We start from the raw sequence: 20,083 nt of genomic DNA, 5'->3' as shown, positions 1-20,083 counted from the left end.
CTTTGCCCTGATGTGCCTCTACCAACACCCCACAGCGTTGTTATCATCTTTCACTTCTCATTAGATGGAAACCAGAGGACATTGTCAAGCTTAGAAAGGTCTACTGCAAAATGGAAGTTATAAACCTCATGAATGGGCGCACATGATGGTAGTCGTGTTACTTCTGCAAGTGAATTGTTTTGCACAGTATGCGCTCTGTGGTCTCAATTGGGGCTATAAGAGATCAGAGCGTCCGGCTATTGGAGTGGGTTTGTGCGTCGCTGTTGCAATAGGTGCTCCTGCTGCAGCTGGTCTATATCTCATCCTCAGTCCTCTCGGAAAGGATTACGAGGTTGAAAGTGATTTGGAGGCTCACGTAGATCTTACTCAGGCAGGTGACAACTCTGTAAATGGCAAATCTGCATGCAGGATGCTTGAAAGGAGATACACTTTTCATGCAAGAGAGAGTAAAAGAATGGAACCTAAACCGGAATGGCAGGGGGGTCTATTTGACTGCTACAGTGATCGTTCTGTTGCATTCTCTTCCACATTTTGTGGGTTCTGTGTTTTTGGGTGGAATATGGATAGACTAGGGTTTGGGAACATGTATGTGCACATAGTGACCTTCATTTTGTTGTGTATGGCTCCTTATTGGATCTTCACCTTGTCTGCTGTCAATATTGATAATGAGAATATTCGGGAAGGTCTTGGCATCACTGGGATCATTCTTTGCGCGTGTGGGCTTCTTTACGGTGGGTTTTGGAGGATTCAGATGCGGAAGAGGTTTGGCCTACCTGGGAATGGCTGGTGTTTTGGGCAGCCTAATGTGACAGATCTAATGCAGTGGCTTTTCTGCAGCGTTTGTTCTCTCTGTCAGGAGGTTCGCACTGGAAATTTCTATGAAGCCTGTGATGATAAACTTTATTCTAGAAAATATCTTGGCCAAGATTCACTAGACCTGAGAGATACTTCAACCAGATTGGTTCCCTTGGGTCATGAACCAGGATCACCAGCCGTGTTATCTCCAGCTGTGAATTCACCCTCTCGGGTCAAAGCTGACATGTCGCCTCTGAATGCTCGAGCTTCAGTGTCGCCAGTTTTAAGTCCTATGCATTATTCTATTGCAAACTCTCTTCCTCCACAGAGTTTGCCCCTTGTGCAGGAAGGGTCGAGATTCTCTTTGTCCAACTTTTTAACAGCAGAAACTCATATTGCAATTTCTCCATCATCAGAATCAGAGGATGCAGATAACTTGGCAACTCAAACAGAAAATCCAAAGAGGGACGGCTATCCAATGAATGCACCAATTCCCCAGAGCCTGGAAAGATAAGAACAGGGCGTTCTAAGCCATTGTTTAACACAATTCTACTACTATGGTTGATGGCTGGAAGGTTAAATTGAATTTCCCTGGAAACTTGTCCAGTAAGATGCATCTAGACATTGACTCGTCCTGTAGCTTTCTGCAGTGCCCATTGTTGCAGTTTACACTTAAGGTTTCGCTGATTTTTTATTTTATTTGATACAGCGGTTAGATAGATAGAAATGTTCATTGGCATTGTTCTTTAGTCCATGAAACCTTACCTTACTTGGAAGGGGTTGATTGGTGCAGGAACAACTCTTCGAGCTTTACAGATCATCCATCAGTCTTTTATGTTGTTCCCACGGATATTAAAAAAAGAGATATGAGATAAGAACAATCGCCGATCCTCACTGATGTATATTAGCCTGTAAATACCTAAAACATGAGATTTTGATTTTTAACTGTGTTGATGCAATTTAATTTGCTTTCTCATCTAAATTATGATTTATCTGACTGAATCCTCTGTAGTGAGTAATCTATTTTGGGACAAATTGCATTACCTGTACTGAACCACATCCTAACATGGAATGTTGCCCGTGTATGGTTTGCATTTATGTTCTGTACAATCAAATTTACATGATTTATAGTTCTATGGACAAAACTGGATGGTTCCTTCAAATTCTTGAATCTGAATCCAATACACTGGACTTGGAGCATTGCTGACAAATGAAGGGGTTTTAAAAAAAAAATTATGCGTTCATCTGATATATAACCTGTGAGGGAAATTTTACTTGTATCTAGCTTAGGCTGCCTCTCCATAAAACACTACCTTTTGAGCTGCCTCTCCATAAAACACTACCTTTTGGTAACAAGAGTGGAAAAAAGCAAAACATTGTAGAGGTGGAAGCGAAAGAAGAGGATCAGGCAAACTTTCTAGAGCTGGGAGGGAATGAAGAGGAGCAGTTAGGGAAATTTTACTTGTATCTAGCTCAGGCTGCCTCTCCATAAAACACTACCTTTCAGTAACAGGAATGGAAAAAAGCAAAACATTGTAGAGGTGGAAGCGAAAGGAGGATCAAGGCAAACTTTCTAGAGCTAGGAGGGAATGAAGAGTAGCAGTGGGAGGCTTACACAGGTGGACAAAAAGTGAGTCATGTTCAGTTGTCATGTTCAACTAAAGGAGACAAAGGATGAGCTGGTCTGGTTAAAAAACCCAACTTTAGGGTTCTCTACCCTAAGTTTTCAAGGCAAAAAACCCAACTCTAGGGTTCTCTACCCTAAGGTTTCAAGGCAATCCAGTGTTTGGTAATAGATCGGCCTGATGGACTCTAATGGTGGTGGAAATCACTTCGGAAAATCAGGCAATCCAGTGTTTATTAATAGATCGGCCTGATCGACTCTAATGGTGGTGGAAATCACTTTGGAAAATCAGGTCGCCACTAAAAGCTTGAAGCAAGGGTCTTCATGTGGCTGGCCATAAAGAACAAGGTCCTAATCTGTGAAGTACTAAGTACAAGAGAGGATTTGACATGTGAAGTACTAAGTACAAGAGAGGATTTGACATGGGCCAAGTTGATGTGCTTTAAGCAAACTAGATGAGGATTTGACATGGCCAAGTTGATGTACTTTATGCAAACTAGATGAAGAAACTATAGGACATTTTCATCTTGCCCATATTCTTCCCATTTGTGGGCTGGAATGGATATCCTGATAGCGGTAAGAGGTGCTGGGCATGGTGAAATTACAGCAGCATGTACTGTTTTCCGCAGTGGCAGGAGAAGGTTAATAAGAGTTCAAAGCTTTACTCTTGATAGTGTGTGATTGGGAATTTGGTTTGCAAAGAATGCTGACGTTTTAAGGGAGATTCATCCCACCTTTCCAGTTTGCTTCTCAGAGAAGATTTATATTTGCTAGTTATATAACCCTTGCCAAAGCAATACCTTTGAGGCAGCAACAACTTTTTCATGCTTTTGATGGAACAAGCCAAGGATCTCCTCCCAAATGCAAAGCAGGTGGCATTATTTTTTTAAATGGCGCCCACTTTTCATGGTTAAGGCCAGATTGGGAGATGAATTTGAGAGTTATGCTAAGCTCTTTGCTTTGAAATTGGTTATTAATTAATTGCGTAGTCTAACGAGGCAGAGGAGTTGCCCGGAAAGTTATGGAAATTCTGGTCATATTTAGAGAAAATCCGGCAAGGATTTTTGTAAATTCAAGTTATAATTGTTAAGCTTTAAAATTTTAGGTGTCCTAGATGTTTTTGATGGTGCTGAATCCATTTCCACCATCAAAAACACGATTCAAACATTGCCTTTACAAGATTTTTTGAAATTTTTTTGCCCGGATTTCGACCACTGTTGGCCGTTCGGGCAATTCCTCCGCTTCGTTAGACGACTCCTTAATTAATTTTGTAAAAAGGGTTCAAGTTTAGGGATCTGGTTTGATGTTTGATATCTTTTTTTGCGTGGCTCTACATCGTAATATGGGGTAGATCTCATATAAAAATGCTCTACAACCCAATATGGGTAGTAGATCTCATATAAAAAACATAAACATGTAAATAAAAACGGAAACATGTAAATGTAAACAGCCCTAGATCTCACATAAAAAAGTTTAACATTTAACATTTTTAATTTATTGTATGCCCTATTTAAAAATCAATCTAATTATTTGTATGTGTAAACACAATATAAATTTAAAATATAAAGAAGGCTAAGAACACTCAAAAAAGATAGGTATGATAAATAAATAAAAATATAAATAAATTAGAGGTATGGTGTATATATATATATATATATATATATATATATATATAATTTTTTTATATTTACTTTAGAGGTAGGATAAATAAATAAAAATATAAATAAATTTTATATTTATTTCATAAACCTCTTTATATTTAAGAAAACTCAAAAATATATATATATATATATATATACCATAAACTTTTTTATATTTTATAAAACTAAAAAAATATGTTTTATTTGGGTGAAGCCTATGGGCCAAATACCATGGGACAAATAATTATCAATACCATGGGCCAACCCTCCTTGACTCTTGGAGGCAGATATATATAAAGGGTGATGTGATGGAGCAAAGGCAATCATCCAACCAAGCAAGTTCAAGCATAAGGTGTGGGTCTAAGTATTTGGATGAGTAAGGAGGACGAGCAAACAAAGAGGGCGAGGTGCAAGCGGATCGAGGGCCGTAGTACTGAGTCGAGGAAATGGGAAACGAAGGTTTTGGGTGCATTCTGGGCGGATGAGTTGCAGGTGGGGCGACCCTACCCGCGGGCGAGCTGTAGGAGGGGCACGTTTGAACAAGCCGAACTGGCTGAACAAGCTGAACAACCCAAACGGGATGAACGAGCCGAACGGGCTAAACGAGCTGAACAAGCCGAATGGGCTGAACGAGCCAAATGCGCTGAACGAGTGAATGAGTCGAATGGGCTGAACGAGCTAAATGATCCGAACGGGCTGAATGCGCTGAATGACTGAACGGCCGAACGAGCTGAACGACTCGAACAGGCCGAACGAGCTGAACAACTCGAAAAGGCTAAACGAGCTGAATGACTTGAATGAGCTGAACGAGCCAAACGCGTTGAACGAGTTGAACAACTTGAACAGATTGAATGAGCTAAACGACTTGAACGGGATGAACGAGTTGAATGAACGGGGAACTAACCGAGGGCGAGCTGCACGACAGGTGTGGGCCACCCTAAATGACAGACTTGGGCACAGCTGAACGGGCAGGCTGAGTTGAAGTGTTTTGGACAAATTATCAAGGTGAAACTTGGGGTTGCCTGGCAAAGGCTGTGTATGTAAAATACTTGTAAAAGACTGTTGTATTATTATTTGGGCAGACTCTAACCAGGGAGTTTCCCCTCCCATTAAAAGAAGTTTATCCGCTATGCATATTTATAAATGATGATGATGAATGTATTTTCGCTGTGTTAAAAGATGAATGCTTAGCGTAATTGAAGAAAAATATCTAAGTGTTGAATGTTAGGCGTAGTATGTACTGAATAGTATTGGTGAAAAGAAATTGGGTAGCGGTGTCACACCTGCCTATGTGCGGTTGAAAGACTACCTCCAGGATAGGGGGCATGACAGAGGGAGTGAAAAGGGAGAGGTGGAGATAAACTTAAGGATAGGGGAGAGGAGGAATGAAGAGAGAGAGAGGGAGATGAGTGAGATGTAGAGAAGGGTAAGAAAGGGAGAGGGAGACACAAAAATGGAGGGGAGAGAGAGAAGGAGAGAGGAAGGGAGATAGTGAGAGGATTGGAGGGAGGAGAGAGAGAGAGTGAGAGAGATGGGGGAAGAGAAAGGAAGGTAGGAGAGAAAGGGAGAGAGAGGAGGAGAGAGGGAGGGAAGAAGAAAGACATAGAGAGTGAGAAGTGGAGAGAGAGGGAGTGACAAGGGAGAGATGGAGAGAGAGAGAGTATGTTTAGGTGTGAGATAAAGAGACAAAGAAAGAGAGATAGAGAGAAAGGGGGAGAGAAGGAAAGAGGGAGGGATATAGTAACATAGTTGGGGAGAGAGAGAGAGAGAGAATAAGAACGAGAGACAAGACTCGAGAGATAGGAGGAGAGTGATGGGAGAAGAGAGAGGATTGAAGGGCAAAGAGAGAGTGATGGGGGAAGAGAGAGGGAGAGAGAGGAAGTACGAGAGAGCAAACTTGAGAGAGGGAGGAGAGAGGGAGGGAAGAATAAATACATGGAGAGTGAGAAGTGGAGAGAGGGAGTGACCAGGGAGAGATGGAGAGAGAGTGTGTATATTTGGGGGTGATATAAAGAGACAAAGAAAGAGAGATGGAGAGAATGGGGGATAGAAGGAGAGAGGGAGAGGAATATAATAACATAGTTGAAGGGTGAAGAGAGAGAAAGAGAGAGAGGATGTGAGAGAGCGGAGAGAGGGAAGGAAAGAGAAATGGAGTTGGAAGGGGAGGGAAGGAGGTAAGAATAAAGAAATAGAGAGAGAGAGGTGGAGAGAGGGAGTGATAAGAAATATGGAGAGAGAGGGAGAGAGGATAACAAGAGGGAAGAGAGACATAAGTGGGGGATAGGGAGAGAAGGGGAAGAAAGAGAGTGAGGGAGAGGAGGAGGGAAGGATATATAGATAGATTGGAGAAAGAGAGTGTATGTTTTGGGGTTGATATAGAGAGACAAAGGGAGATAGGGATATAGATGGAAAGTGAAGAGTGGAAAGAAGAAAGATGGAGAGAGGGAGGGACAAAGAGATTGATAGATATGGAGTGAGAGAACGTGTGTGTTTGGGGGGTTGAGATAGAGAGACAAAGAATGAGAGATGGAGTGATATATATATATATATATATATATATATATGGAGGGGGGAGAGAGGGAAGAATATTTATTGCACTAGATGCATTGATTTCAATGTAGATGATTTCTAATCCTATTTTATTGGTTGCACTAAATGCATTGATTTCAGTGTAGATGGTGATTTCTAATCCTATTTGATTGCTTGCACTAGATGCATTGATTTCAGTGTAGATGTTGGCTTATAATCCTATTTGCTTACTTGCATTAGATGCATTGATTTTAGTGTAAATGTTGGTTTATAAACCTTTTTTCTTACTAGCACTAGATGCATTGATTTAGTGTAAATGTTGATTTCTAATTGTATTTGATTGCTTGCATTAAATGCATTGATTTCAGTGTCAATGTTGTTTTATAATCTTATTTGATTTTTTGCATTAGATGCATTGATTTTAGTATAGATGTTGATTTCTGATTTGATGTAATTGGATGTATGATGGTACATTAATTTTAAAGTGATTGGATTAATATTGTGCATTGATTTCAGTATAAGTATAAAAATTATTGACTATGTAATTGATTTTTGTGTTATAATAATTCAACCTATTAATATTGGAGAGAAAGAGAGACAAGGTATGACGTTTACTACAATATCTCGAGCTAAAAATTTAAATGGTTTACAATTTAACATGTCCTTTTCGAGCTAAATATTTAAATGGTTTACGATTTAACTTGTCCTTTTCCATATAATCAATATGAAAAGACGACAAAAGTAATAAAGATGACAATAAGAATAGTAGAAGAAAATAGTTTGAGATTAATTACAATGAAGACTATTTGTAATTTACTATATTCTTATTATTCACATTTTCTATCATTCAACACTATTACATTGTCACTTTACATTCAAAATAATACTTCATCATTTTTCATCAATAAAGTTATTCACAATATTTATCATCTCAACAAACTGAGGTAACTAAGCAAATTTAAAATTAAAATGACCAGATTAATTTGAGACATATTTAGCATATTTAAAATGATTATATTAATATTAGATGATTTTACATATTATTGATAAAATCAATGATTTGTTCGTTAAATTTTCTTTGGCTGCACACCAATGAAACCAACCTAGATCCATACTAACTCCGGACCTATCATATGTCGAGAGGGATCAAATCTCTCGAGGTGCAAACCTTTCCTCAAGTTTTGCACTCAAAAAAGAGCTTTACACCTCGAGAGATTTGATCCCTCTCAGCACTTGATAGATCTAGAGTTAATATGGATCTAGGCTGGTTAACACCATTGCATTTCTTTTTTAATCATGTCCAAAGAAGTCAATTCGAAAATTGATCTTTGGTGACACAATTGGTATTAATAAATTGGACAAAGGGTGAATTTAGAATGGGGATATGGTATTTAATTCTGATCTTTGATGAGTTGAAAGGTCGATTTCTGTTTTTAACTCCATTTTGTTTTCCTATCATGTTTATAGAGAACTCAACTCTGAAATTGATCTCTTTCTAAAGCAGGACTCCAGATATTCGAAGTTGGTCTATTTTAGTAGTTAAGGATGGACATACTATCTTTCAGTCTTTGACTCACAGTAGCTAGAAATCTATTCCAAATTGGTCCTTGTCCTCTATTATATATACTTGTGGTCAAAAGCTCTTGATGTTATTTAACGGCGCATGTTTGACAGGTTAATTCCCTTTGGTACAAGCTAAATGCCCTAAGATAGGTTGGGAAAGTTGTTGTGGTTTCTCTTTTTGTAAAAGTTATCCTTTTCTTTGGTTGTCATATCATGGGGACGTTAATGTGATTTTTATGAGGTTTTTGAACCCATTTTGAAAATTTGTGATTTATATGAGCAATATTAGGGTCACACTGTATGATCTCTTTGGATAGATCTTGAGTCTATTCAAGGACATAAAATTCTAGTGGGGAATACTATTGATTTTTCCTAGTACTTCAGAATCATAGGTCTATGTCTAATCACGATCATAAACACACTGCAATACACACAAATCCAAGCACTTTGCACAACGAAATGTGACAACAATGAGTCAATAAAGTACTCAAGAATTTGCAGACCAAAAACTTGTTTATATTACAACTTTAACACAACAAACATATGGCTCTCGTACCATGGATCATGGCCCTTACAATTAGCCCTGATACAAGGGATAACTAGGGCTTGAGGTCAACAACTTATGATCCTCAATCCGCCCAAACGACAAGATACAAATTTAATGACTTGCTATAGGTGACCAGTACTTATAACCCTTTCTGTTCTCTTGATCTTGGTGTCCCTGGTAGGTCCTTTGCCACCCTTTCTCGGAGATATTGCTACTCCAATGTCTCTGGCACTAAGCTACTCACAAGGACACTGCTTCTTCAAAATACCTTGCATACTTGAACTCTAACAAGCCTGACTTCTAACAGTGAATATGCTGCTTCAAAGACATTGTATAAAGGCTCAAAACAAAGTCTACTACACCATGAATCTTCCCTTGAGTTCATTGTTCAACGCAAACATTATCACCTTAACTTCTCACATTGATTAAGCATTATTAGGTCACTGTCTATCATTCCTCAAATATTCACACTCAGTCTCTCAAAACTCCAACATATCAACACCTTCTCTACCCTACAACCTCCTCTCCTTTCCTAAGATATTCACAGCCTTTTGTTCAAGGTTCTAAGGTTGATTAGGCCTCTTCTAGGGATTGAATTAAACCCATAACTCCAATGCTGCTCCATAGGACATGTAGTCCACTATAGCAGCCTAGGATGAGGCTAGTTAAGCCTCTTTTCAGGGCTAGACCCTCTCCCAAACACATAGAATTAACATGTTGCCTTGCTCGGATTTTTTAGTGGCTGACTTGGCATAAACAGATTTCTGTTAGGGCACAATTGGTGGGCTCCAGTATTGCAGCAATAATGCTGCAACTCCTGGGACTCCCTTCTTTACTTTTATCAACCCGGTAGTTCGTAACAAACTTGGAAGCGACGGTGCTGTATGCACAAGTACTAGCTCTTGCCGCAGTTGTCACTTGGTCAGCTGGCACAAGTCCGCTAGGGCTTAAGCCAACTTCTATGAGCTCTTAGAAGAATTTTTTAACTGATGGATGAAAGCTAACTCAAAGGAAGCTAATCTACTTGCGGAAAGAAACTGAAAGCCAAAAAGTAACGCAAACCCTAGCAAACCCTAATTCTACCAGCTAGTCCTACTGATGCAAAGGAGAGAATGCCAACTACTGGAAGGGATGCCATTACTTCTATGAAGGTAAAATACATGTGTCTAGACTACCTCTACCTGAAGAAAACATCTTTTTGTATTTTTGAATAAGTTATTAGAATTATCATGCATGTGCTTTTAACTGGTTTTTTACTGTGCAGGGGTGGATCAAGGAGGAGAAATGCTTGGAAAAGGTTGGAAGGTTCAGAGAGGGTCTAAGGAGTCCCTAACACCCTTCTGGAGAGTTTCACAAAGTTTGGCTATCAAGAAACCTCATTTGTGAGCTTCTACAGGAAGTCTGTAGGGGTTCTACAGGATGTTCAGAGATTTCTACAGGATGTTCAGAAATTTCTACAGGATGTTTAAAAAATGGATTTTAGAGGATGGGTGAGTGAGGGGAGATGCATGAATGGATAGGGAGGTAGGATGGGAGCCTGGAGTGACCCAGGGACTGATGGATGGGGTGGTGAGAGGGTGTAGAAGGCTGACTTGGCTTAAAGAAAGCTAAGACAATGATGGAGCAAGAAGGTAGGGTTACGTGGGCAAAAGGACAGGTGTGAGACGAGGAACCTAGCTAGGAGATGGAACAACAGGCTCTGATGAAGCTTAGGCGGATGAGAGAGTGGTAGAGATGCCCTGCACGGTGTACATTTACAACCGAATCAACAAAGTCTTACAAATAGTCAAAGTCCTAGCTAATCTAATCTAACTGTCAATAAAACGAATGAACAACAGCTTTATTTGGAAAGAAAACCATGTACATCAATCATGCAAAGAAACATTTCAGAGAGCTGAACCCATAACTAACTTCTACAAATGAAAACAGTACACTAAGGATTGCATGGTCAAGCAAACTAGTGTTTTTGTTGGGCAGCACTGTTTCTTCAATTCCAGCCCCTGATCCAATAAGGATGAGGTGAAACTGAGAGTGTTGTTGACCTTTTTCTTGGAGCTTTTTTCCCTGTTATTATCTTACCAATCTATTTTAAACCTCTGAAGCAATTCTGTTCATAAACAGTGACCTATTTAACCAACACAACTAAATCTGCCCAACAGAAATACGTTTCAAATGCATAAAAGGAAAAAACGATGCATAAGGGAAAGGTAACAGTACAAAAAGGAGGCCCTAGGCTCTCAGGTTGGGCCCAACCCTAAGAGCTATGGCTCCTATAGAAAACTCAGAGTTGATATAAAATCGGACTGCTTCTCATTATCAAAAAATAGTCATAAGTCAAGAGTTATGCCAAAATGGCTACAAGAGAACAAAGTAAAGCTAACAGCACTGTAGTGCAAAATATGCAATGGTTTCAAAAGTCCCTTACGAAGGCTGAGGCCTTAACATTTATACACCACGAGGGCCCTAGCTGGCCTCCTAAATCTATGGGACTTGGCTGTCCAAACTGTGAGTAGACAACCTCTTCCAAAATCTGCTTGGCTGCCTTCTAGATCCGGTTTTGGTGGCCTTTGGAGCTCAGAGTTGGGGGTGAAGATCCCGAGGAAGGGCTATTTAATGCCATAGACAACTCCCCTACGAATCCTCACCTCAAGCTTGGCTGCCTTCTAGCCCATGATTGCTCGGTTTTGCTCCAACATGTGTCAAAAACCTGAAATGAGCACGTGTTAGCCACCTAGGAAGAGTGACTACCCTTATTCGTACAAATGACATAAACATACTGAAAAATAATGCATAAGATATGAAAAATGAAGGATTGAACAAGGATAATTAGGCCAAATGAGCCCAACAAGTTACCAAATTTGGGGCTCATCATCACCCCCCTGCTAAAAGGGTTGCTCATCCTCTGAGCAACTAGTCCAGCTCCTCGTCTTTCATTGCTTTAATCGCCACCCTCACATCCCAGGCTTCTGAAGTAGTATCCTCCTCACTGTCATGGAATCTGGCCTTCCTTTCCACCTCTTCCCACTGCTTATGCTCTTCTTCTTCTGTGCCTCCTTCTAACAATCCCAAAAGCAAAGGTGGACTTAGCTTGAGGCCTATCCAGCTGGCCTGGAGGTTCTGCATAGACTTCTTGTAGAGAGGCACTCATGCCAAGGCCTCCCTCATTCTAGTTGGGGTGTGATATTCCCTGATTTTGAGGCTGTGGGACAATGTGTTCCACCTACGGGTGCAAGCATGAACACAATTGTCCCCCAATAGTCGCTCCATATCCTCAAAATGTGCTATGGCCTGAGCCTGCCGATCCATGTACTCTAACAGAGCCTGAGAGTTGGTGGCTAGGTGCTAGTGGGCGGATATCAATGCTGTGGGGTCCCCTGGCTCTGCTCTAATTAGCAGTGGTTCTTGTAATTCCTGGTTCATGACATTCTGACCTCTGCCGCTCTCTTTTCTTCGTGGTTTAGCCATGAGGTCATTGCCATCGGCTGCATGTCCCCTACTGCTGTGTTGGGGTCCCATGAGGTTATATTTGGAAGGGCCAAATTATGAAGGTAGAACTATGATAGCTTGGCCTTGTCTTCAAATGAACTGCTATTACATAAATCCATGAACTGCTGGGGGTTTTGGATTTGGGAGATACCCCTCTGTGCCAATGTGTTGATTTGGAATTGCAGCCACTGATCCCTGAGGTATAGGCCATAGGATTTGGCTGGCTGCCTACATTGCAGAGCTTCCATTGCCCAACTGGCCATGCAGGCCAGTTGTGCCTCCTTTTCTTGCATCTGCTGTTTTAGAGATTGTATCTCTAGGCCTGCCTGCAATTCCCTTTCCTGTAGTTGCCGGTTTAGTGCCCCAAGTTCAACTTGCATTCCTTCTTTTCCCTGAGGTTCTTTTGTGGTGTCCTTGGCTGTTGTGTCCTCTTCTTTCCTCTGTCCTTGTAGCTGTAGCTGCTGTTTAAGCAACTCATTCTCTTCTCTTAACTTGGCCTGTTGGGAGCTTTCCACATGCCGTACTCTTGCCAACTCCCTTTGTGTTTCCTTGAGCCTTTCCTCTAGCGGCCCTATATCTGCTACCCCCTTGGATTTAGTGATCCTCATCCAAGTGTGGGTTCGTACTCTTTCTTCCTCTAGTGCTAGAAACAGTGGCACTGTGAACTTTTGAGGAATAATTTTGTCGGCCTCCAAAAAGTTATAGTAAGAGCCCAGGCTGGGCTGGGGGCTTGGTTCCATGATGACATCGGTCTTCTCCTCCTCCTGTGGTGACTTGGATGCTCTTTCCTCCATCTGCTCAGTTTCTTTCAGACTAACCAAAGTTTCCTGTAGAACAGCCTCGACATCCTGTAGAGAGGCTTCCGAGTTCACTTTCTCCATCCTTTCCCTCCATGAGGATGTTTTCGGGCTCCCCGCTCATAAGTAATGGATACCTTGGAGGGGTACCTATCCCTTGGTGTGGTAGGGGTATCCACAATTGTGATTGGCTCTTTTGATGGAGGCTGGGGTCTGCCAGTCTTAATTTTCACACTCCTTCTTGCTTTAAAATACAGAGGAGTCTCCCTCTTTCGTTTTTCCTTTGGCTTGGGAGAGGTACCTAGGGTGGCCAGCACAGCTGCTGCCTCCCTAGCTAGAATTTCGGCTGATTTCTCCTTCTGCTGTCCTTTTTCCGGACTTCCTGTAGAAAGTCCTGTAGTGGCTAGTTTCTGGCTTCCTGTAGAAGCCGTTTTTAAACTTCCTGTAGAAATAGCCTTCTGGTTTCCTGTAGAAGCAGATGGAACCGTTTTAGCCTGCTTGGCTGAGGGTGCTTTTTCCTTTAGCTTGGCTGAGGCTGCCTTAGGGGTGCCATCACTGGCTTGGACTTTCTCAGTCCTTTCTACCCTGCTCTGTAGTCTTTTCTCCCTAGGTGTTGGTGTAATTTTACCACCCCTTGTTTTGGCAGCTTGGCCTTTTTCTTGTGTTCCTTTCTGTTCTTTCTTTGGTGTTTTTCCTGGGGTTTCTTGTCCTTTAGCTTTCTTCTCTACCTGAGTGTGCTCCTTCTCCTCGCTGCTGGAGGAAGTGAGCTCCTCGGCCAAAATTCGGATGTCATCATCCTTAGACATATTCCGAAAAATTTCCCAGGAGAGGGACAATGTAAGTGTGGAGTGCATCTTCCACGAGGAGCTTGATAAGCCCATGATGGGCTAGCTGGTCTGGTGTCCCCTCTCTTAGTTTGGTGGCACACTCAATCTGGATTGCAGGAGGAAGTAAGGAATTCTCAATTTTTGTTCTAAGGGTAGGTCCATTTGGTGCTTGATTTCTGTGAGCAACCGGAAATGATAGCCATACACGATGCTAAATCGCCCCTCACATGTAATATACTTCATAATTTGGAGGCTGACTTCACTCCAGAACGGTTGTAGGCTAGTTCTTCGAACTCCATTCTTGTCCTTTGAAAATTGTTCCTCTGCAAGAAGAACTCTTTTTTAGATTTCTGACCCAATTTTCTCTCCTCCTTATCCCAGGGTACCCCCATCGGTAGATCAGTTACTCTGCTAATGAGCTGTGGGGTGAGTCTGAGGGTCAATCCTCTGAAGTTGACAACGGCCAATGTCTTCGACTTCGGCTTCAAGGACCTTAGGAATTCTTCTATAATTTTGTCATCGTGACCTTGAAGCTTGTCACAGAATGACATCCAGTGTGCACAGGAAAACAAGTCCACCACCTCAGGGGTTTCCCGTAATTTCTTGGTGTTATGAAACCAGCTCAAGAAAAGATAGATCAACGCCTTAGAATTCAGCCTCTTCGAGGGAGCAACCTCCTTTACATTACATAAATGAACAATTCTTGGATGATTCAAATGACAAAGCCTCCTTTCTATATATAAGAGTCTAAGGAGTCACAATATAATCCAGCCGACCCAACAATAATAATATAAAGCCACAAAAATAACAATAGAGGGATTCTATGGGCACATTAATAACAATATGGGGGCAATGGGGACACAACAATATAAATAAGGGGTATAACTACAATAGTAATGGGGTAATCACTAGTATTATAGGGACCCAACACTTGGAGTCCGAAGGTTCTTTTCTAATGAACCCTCCCAGCATGGTAAAAACTTTGTTTTTGTTGTTTTGAACTTGCCTGCTCGTGTACAGAAAGAGGACTTCGGGATTTCTCTACACAGAGCGCAGAGCTACGTCTCCGTTATGCACACAGTCATATAAGTTCACAATCTTTCACCGTGAGCCTTGACAGTGTCTCAATTTTTCTACAGGAGGGAATTTAATTCAAGACCCTGGAGAAAATCTCGCATACAAACTACGAAGACAATTTCATGCAGCGATAAGAAAACGGCTTTTGAATTCATAGACAGACTTGCATTTACATTTTCCCTACCCCCTCAACATGTCGAATTCACCACCTTTTGAATTATTTGCATGGGAAAGTTATGTTCAGGCCTACCTCACTGAGAATTGCCACCCTCGTCATGAACAGTCCAAGCTTCTTCGTAATGCCAGGCTCCCTATAGCGTAGCTTCCTGTAGAAATCGTGCACGGCTTCTGGAGGACGTTACGGTGGTTCTGGACGAGTCTGAGTAGCAGCAGGATGTTGGAACAGACCGAGAACTCGGGCTAACAACTTGCAGAGGAGGAGGACGCGTACTCGGCTGCAAAACGGTTGTGAGTGTAAATGACTGCAGTGTATCATAAGTTATTCAACCGGCCGATTTTGAATTGCTGCGGAATTCATGGCGCGGGGGTGAGCTGTCCCGGTCGATCCGTTGGCCGACGTCACAGCCATCATTCCTCGGCGTGTCCCTGACCACCGAATTCTTCCCTCTGCATTCACCGCCGCCATTCCTGTCATACTGCCGCTTCTCCCCGACTGGACACTTCCCACGTGTCAATTGCCCGTCTTTTCGGCAGAACCAAGCCCATTCGGATCCTACGAGGCCGTCTGACTGGTTGTGGTGGCCAGTTGAATGGCTACCAGACTCGTTGAATCTTCCATTCTCATAGTCATGCACATTAGAGTATAGCTTATGTAATTTGATGAAATAAGGTTAGGCACTTACCTGTGCGGCCATGGATGTGGTTTTTCAGGTTTCGGGACGAGGAATGCTGGATCTGCCTGCTGCTGCTTCGTGCACAGGTGTTGGAGCTCCTCTTCATTGGCTGCTGCTAGCTACGAGACCTTGAGACCCGATTTCCTGGTGGTGAATGCTGCATGCACCGACTTCATGAGCTGCTGGTGTCTCCATGGTATGTGCTCCAGCCGGATCAGCTGCTACAGGATTCCTGTAGGACATCCTGTAGCCGTTTCTCCTCTTGGGGTGCATGCTGAAATAAATGAGTCGCATTCGCAGGTGCAGGTACCTGAGGTCGCCTTGACAGGTAAAGTGTGTGAGCCTCTGCATGCTTTATTTCCTACTTAAATTTTTTATTTTTTATTTTATTTTATTTTATTTATTTATTATTTTTATTTTTAGAAAACAGGGTTCTGGTATGACTGTGCAGGTATATTCGACCAGATGGCAACAATGGTGGTGAAAGGAGGTGAAACAAGTGGAGGACGGAAGAAAAGAGTGGTTGCATGCCTCCTCAACGGACTTCAAGCTTCAAATCCTTCTCCAAAATCGATCCTGGCCCGCCCAAAGGCTCTACAGGATGTTTCCTGTAGAAATACAGAACTTCCTGTAGAAAGTCTTGTAGCTTCCTGTAGAAGGCTAAACCATGACCAGATTGTGTCCAAACCTTGGAAAAAATGAGTGTTCATGGAGGGAGTGTATGTGAGGTTGCCTGGTAGCTTGGTAGGGACCCTTGTCCTTGAGTTGGGAGGCCTCCTTTTTGCATTGTGTTCCTGCAACCTGCAACAATTTCCAGGGATTAAACTTGTTTTTTCTCTGTTTCTTCCTTCTTCTTTTTTCTTTTTTTTCTTTTTTTTTTTTTTTTTTTTTTTTTTTTTAAGAGACAGCAGGGCACCTCAATGAGGTTTTCACCCCTACTATCTGCCTTGGGCGCCTCAGGAGGTTTTCACACAAGGATCTTTTTATTCCAATTCTTTTTTCAAAGAGATAGCAGGGACGCCTCAATGAGGTTTTCAACCCTACCATTTGCCTTGGGTGCCTCAGAAAGGTTTTCACCCAAGGATCTTTTTTTATTGCATTTTTTTTTAATTTTATATAATGATGCTCAGGGTGTGCCCAAAACAGAGGCAGAACCCTTCTCTATGACCAGCACTGATTTTTCCACAGTTTTGATGAACTCTTGCCTCAAAAGAGGTTTCCAGTAGATCTTTAGTCGATGCCCATTGACGAGCATGGGGATGGCTTCTTCATCAATGTTCCGGATAAGGACAGAACCATTGTCATTACACTTCTCCACTGCATATGGTCCTAGCCATCTTGTCCTCAGCTTCCCTTTGAATCCTTATGTCTGGAATCATACAACAACACCCAATCTCCCGGCTGGAATTGTTTGTCATTGAGGTGCCGGTCATGCCATATCTTCCTCTGAAGTTGAACCACTTCTGAGTGGAGGAGGGCCTGCATTCGGTGTTCATCTAACCCATTCAGCTGCAATAACCTTTCTTGTTGAGCATGGCTGAGATCTAGGTCCAGCTGAGCTGCCATCCTCAATGTGTTGTACTCAAACTCGATTGACAGCAAAGCTCTCTTCCCATAGACCAGCTCATAAAGGGTGAAACTAGTTGTGGTCTTCCAAGTGGTGTTGTAGGCCCAAGTGGCCTTAACCAGGGGATCTGCTCAATCCTTTCTGCTGCTGCTCACCACCTTAGTCAAAATCCCTTCTAATGCTCTATTGGTGACTTCCACCTGCCCATTTTCTTGAGGATGATATGGGGTGGAAGTCCTATGCTTGATCTTTTGATGCGCGAGTAAGTCTTCAATTAAGTTGGAGGTGAACTGGCTTCCTTGATCGATGACTAACTCTCTTGGGTAGCCAAATTCGTAGAAGATGTTTTCTCTTAAAAACTCAGCCACCTTTTCCTCTGTTGCTGCTTTGATTGCCTTGGTTTCCGCTCACTTTGTTAGATAGTCTGTGCACACAATGATGTAAGACCTTTGCCTTGAAGGAGGGTTGATAGGACCCACAAAATCCATACCCCACTTCTCAAATGGCTCAAGAGTCACTTGAGGTTGGAGAGGCATTTCGTCCCTTGGAGTCGGTTTCCCCATCCTTTGGCATCAGTCACATTAGTTGATATATCTTCTGACATCTTGATGAAGAGTGGGCCAATAGTAGCCTGCTTGTAGAATTTTGAAGGCAGTCCTCTTGGCTGCAAAATGTCCTCCATAAGGCCCATCGTGACAGGTTAGAAGGATGTCAAAGACTTCCTCCTCCCTTACACAACGCCTTAAGATCTGATCGGGGCCAAGTTTGAACAAGTTGCCCCCGATCCAAGTGAATGAGGCACTCTTCCTCACGATTCTGCTCTTCTCCTTTGAGGATAGATGCGGAGGGAACTGTGCTGAGACCAGATAGTTTGCTATATCAGCAAACCACGGAGAGAGAACTGAGATAGCAAACAGATGTTCATATGGCATCTGGTCATCCACTGTTCCTTCTTCACCTGCGGGCAAATCCAATCTAGACAAGAAGTCAGCAACAACATTTTCTTTACCTGGTTTGTCAACGATAGTCAAATCAAACTGCTGCAACGAAAGTAACCATCTAATAATACGGGCATTTACATCAGTCTTATTCATTAAATATCTAATTTCAGCATGGTTAGTATGTACAAATGTTTGATAGCCATTGATGTAGTGTCAGAACGTGTTCAGGGAATGGACCACAGCCAGGAACTCTTTCTCAGTTACAGTATAATTCATTTCTGCCTTGGATAAGTTTTTGCTGACAAAGTATATGGCATATGGAAGTTTTTCTTCAACTTGTCCTAAGTCTGCCCCTATGGCTTTGTTCGAGGCATCAGTGTGGATGTGGAAAGGTAGGGCCCAGTTTGGGCCTCTCAAAAATGGGGCGGACACCAACTTATCCTTTAATTCATTCAGAGCCCTCTGACAGTCGTCCGTCCATTTAAACTCCACATCTTTTGCTAAGAGGCCAAACAATGGCGAGGCTAGCTTACTGAAGTCTTTAATGAATCTTCTATAATATCTCGCTAAGCCTAAGAAACTCCGAACATCTCTTACCTTCTGAGGAGGTGGAACCTTTTTGATAATAGCAATTTTATTAGGATCCACCTGTAATCCTTGGCGAGAAATGGTATGACCTAACACAGTCCCTTCAGTCATCAGAAATTCACATTTTTCAGGGCTGAGGGACAGGTTCATCTCAATGCACTTGCTTAAAACTTTTCCCAAGTTAAACAATGCTTCTTGGAAGCTAGACCCATAAGGAGTAAAGTCATCCATATAGATTTCCACCGAATCATGAACCAACTCGGCAAAGATGCTCAATACAGCTCTCTGGAAAGTGGCAGGGGCATTGCATAGCCCAAAGGGAAGGACTCGGTAGGCAAAGGTACCCCATGGACAAGTGAAGGTGGTCTTATCTTGGTCCTCTGGGCTGATTTGGATCTGATTATACCCGCCGAACCCATCTAGGAAAGAGAAAAACTTTTTTCTTTCCAATCCATCCAACACTTGATCTATGAAAGGTAGAGGGAAGTGGTCTTTCTTGGTGGCTTTGTTCAGTTCTTTGTAGTCCACACAGATTCTCCACTTTCCATTTTTCTTGGGTACCAACACCAGAGGGGAAACCCATTCGCTGTCTGATATGGGGTAGATGAATCCTGCATCCAATAATTTTTGCACCTCTTCTTTAACAATGTCCTTAAGGGCTGGATTCATTCTCCTCTGAGGTTGCCTGACTGGCTTGCAGTCCTCCTTAATGTAAATATGATGGGTACAGACTGAGGGATGGATTCCTTTCATTTCCTTGTAGCTCCAGGCAAAAGCCTCCAAATGATGGGTCAAGAGGCTACATAGCTCCTTTTCCTGAGAGGGAGAGAGAGAGGAGCTGATCTTTAAAGTTCTTTCAGGGCCAAACTCCACATTCTTAACTCTGGAAGTGGTCGGATCAGTCGCACATAGGTCCACTAAAGCATTGGCTTGGGTATCTTCCACCAACTCTTCCAAGGATAGTGCACCAGGGGAGGATTTTGGATGAAGTTCTCAATCAAATCATCCTCGGTTTGAGGACCTCCCCTGGTGGCATCTACTGTGCATAATGGTGCAGAGTAGACCTCATCCTCTTCTCCTTCTTCCAACCAGAGGGGTAAGTCATGTTCTAGCAGAGGTTGGGCAGGAGGGTATAGGACCAATTATTTGGACATAGGCCAATTTTTTATGGTCATGCTTCCTGCTCGACAGCTGTTGTAAGCATCCGTAGTAGCCAGCCAAGGCCTTCCCAAAATGAGGGGATATCCC

At 42.3% G+C, this 20,083-nt stretch overlaps 1 protein-coding gene across 1 annotated transcript; it reads left to right on the top strand.

Annotated features, from left to right (window-relative positions):
• The first annotated feature begins 24 nt into the window (after nucleotides 1-24).
• LOC149159571 (uncharacterized) lies at nucleotides 25-1,740 on the top strand. The gene has a single exon (XM_089436511.1). It carries the CDS (start codon nucleotides 143-145, stop codon nucleotides 1,307-1,309), a length of 1,167 nt encoding a protein of 388 aa, XP_089292637.1. The 5' UTR covers nucleotides 25-142; the 3' UTR covers nucleotides 1,310-1,740.
• Nucleotides 1,741-20,083: the final 18,343 nt, after the last annotated feature.

Source organism: Pinus tabuliformis, chromosome 5_2, assembly GCF_031772625.1.
Source record: "Pinus tabuliformis cultivar Carrire ecotype Pingquan chromosome 5_2, CPIR1, whole genome shotgun sequence".
In the NCBI taxonomy this organism is placed as follows: domain Eukaryota; kingdom Viridiplantae; phylum Streptophyta; class Pinopsida; order Pinales; family Pinaceae; genus Pinus; species Pinus tabuliformis.
This window is presented reverse-complemented; position numbering and strand designations above follow the sequence as displayed.

Coding starts and splice junctions, on each gene's coding strand:
- LOC149159571 (XM_089436511.1), top strand. CDS start 143: ATGATGGTAGTCGTGTTACTTCTGCAAGTGAATTGTTTTGCACAGTAT.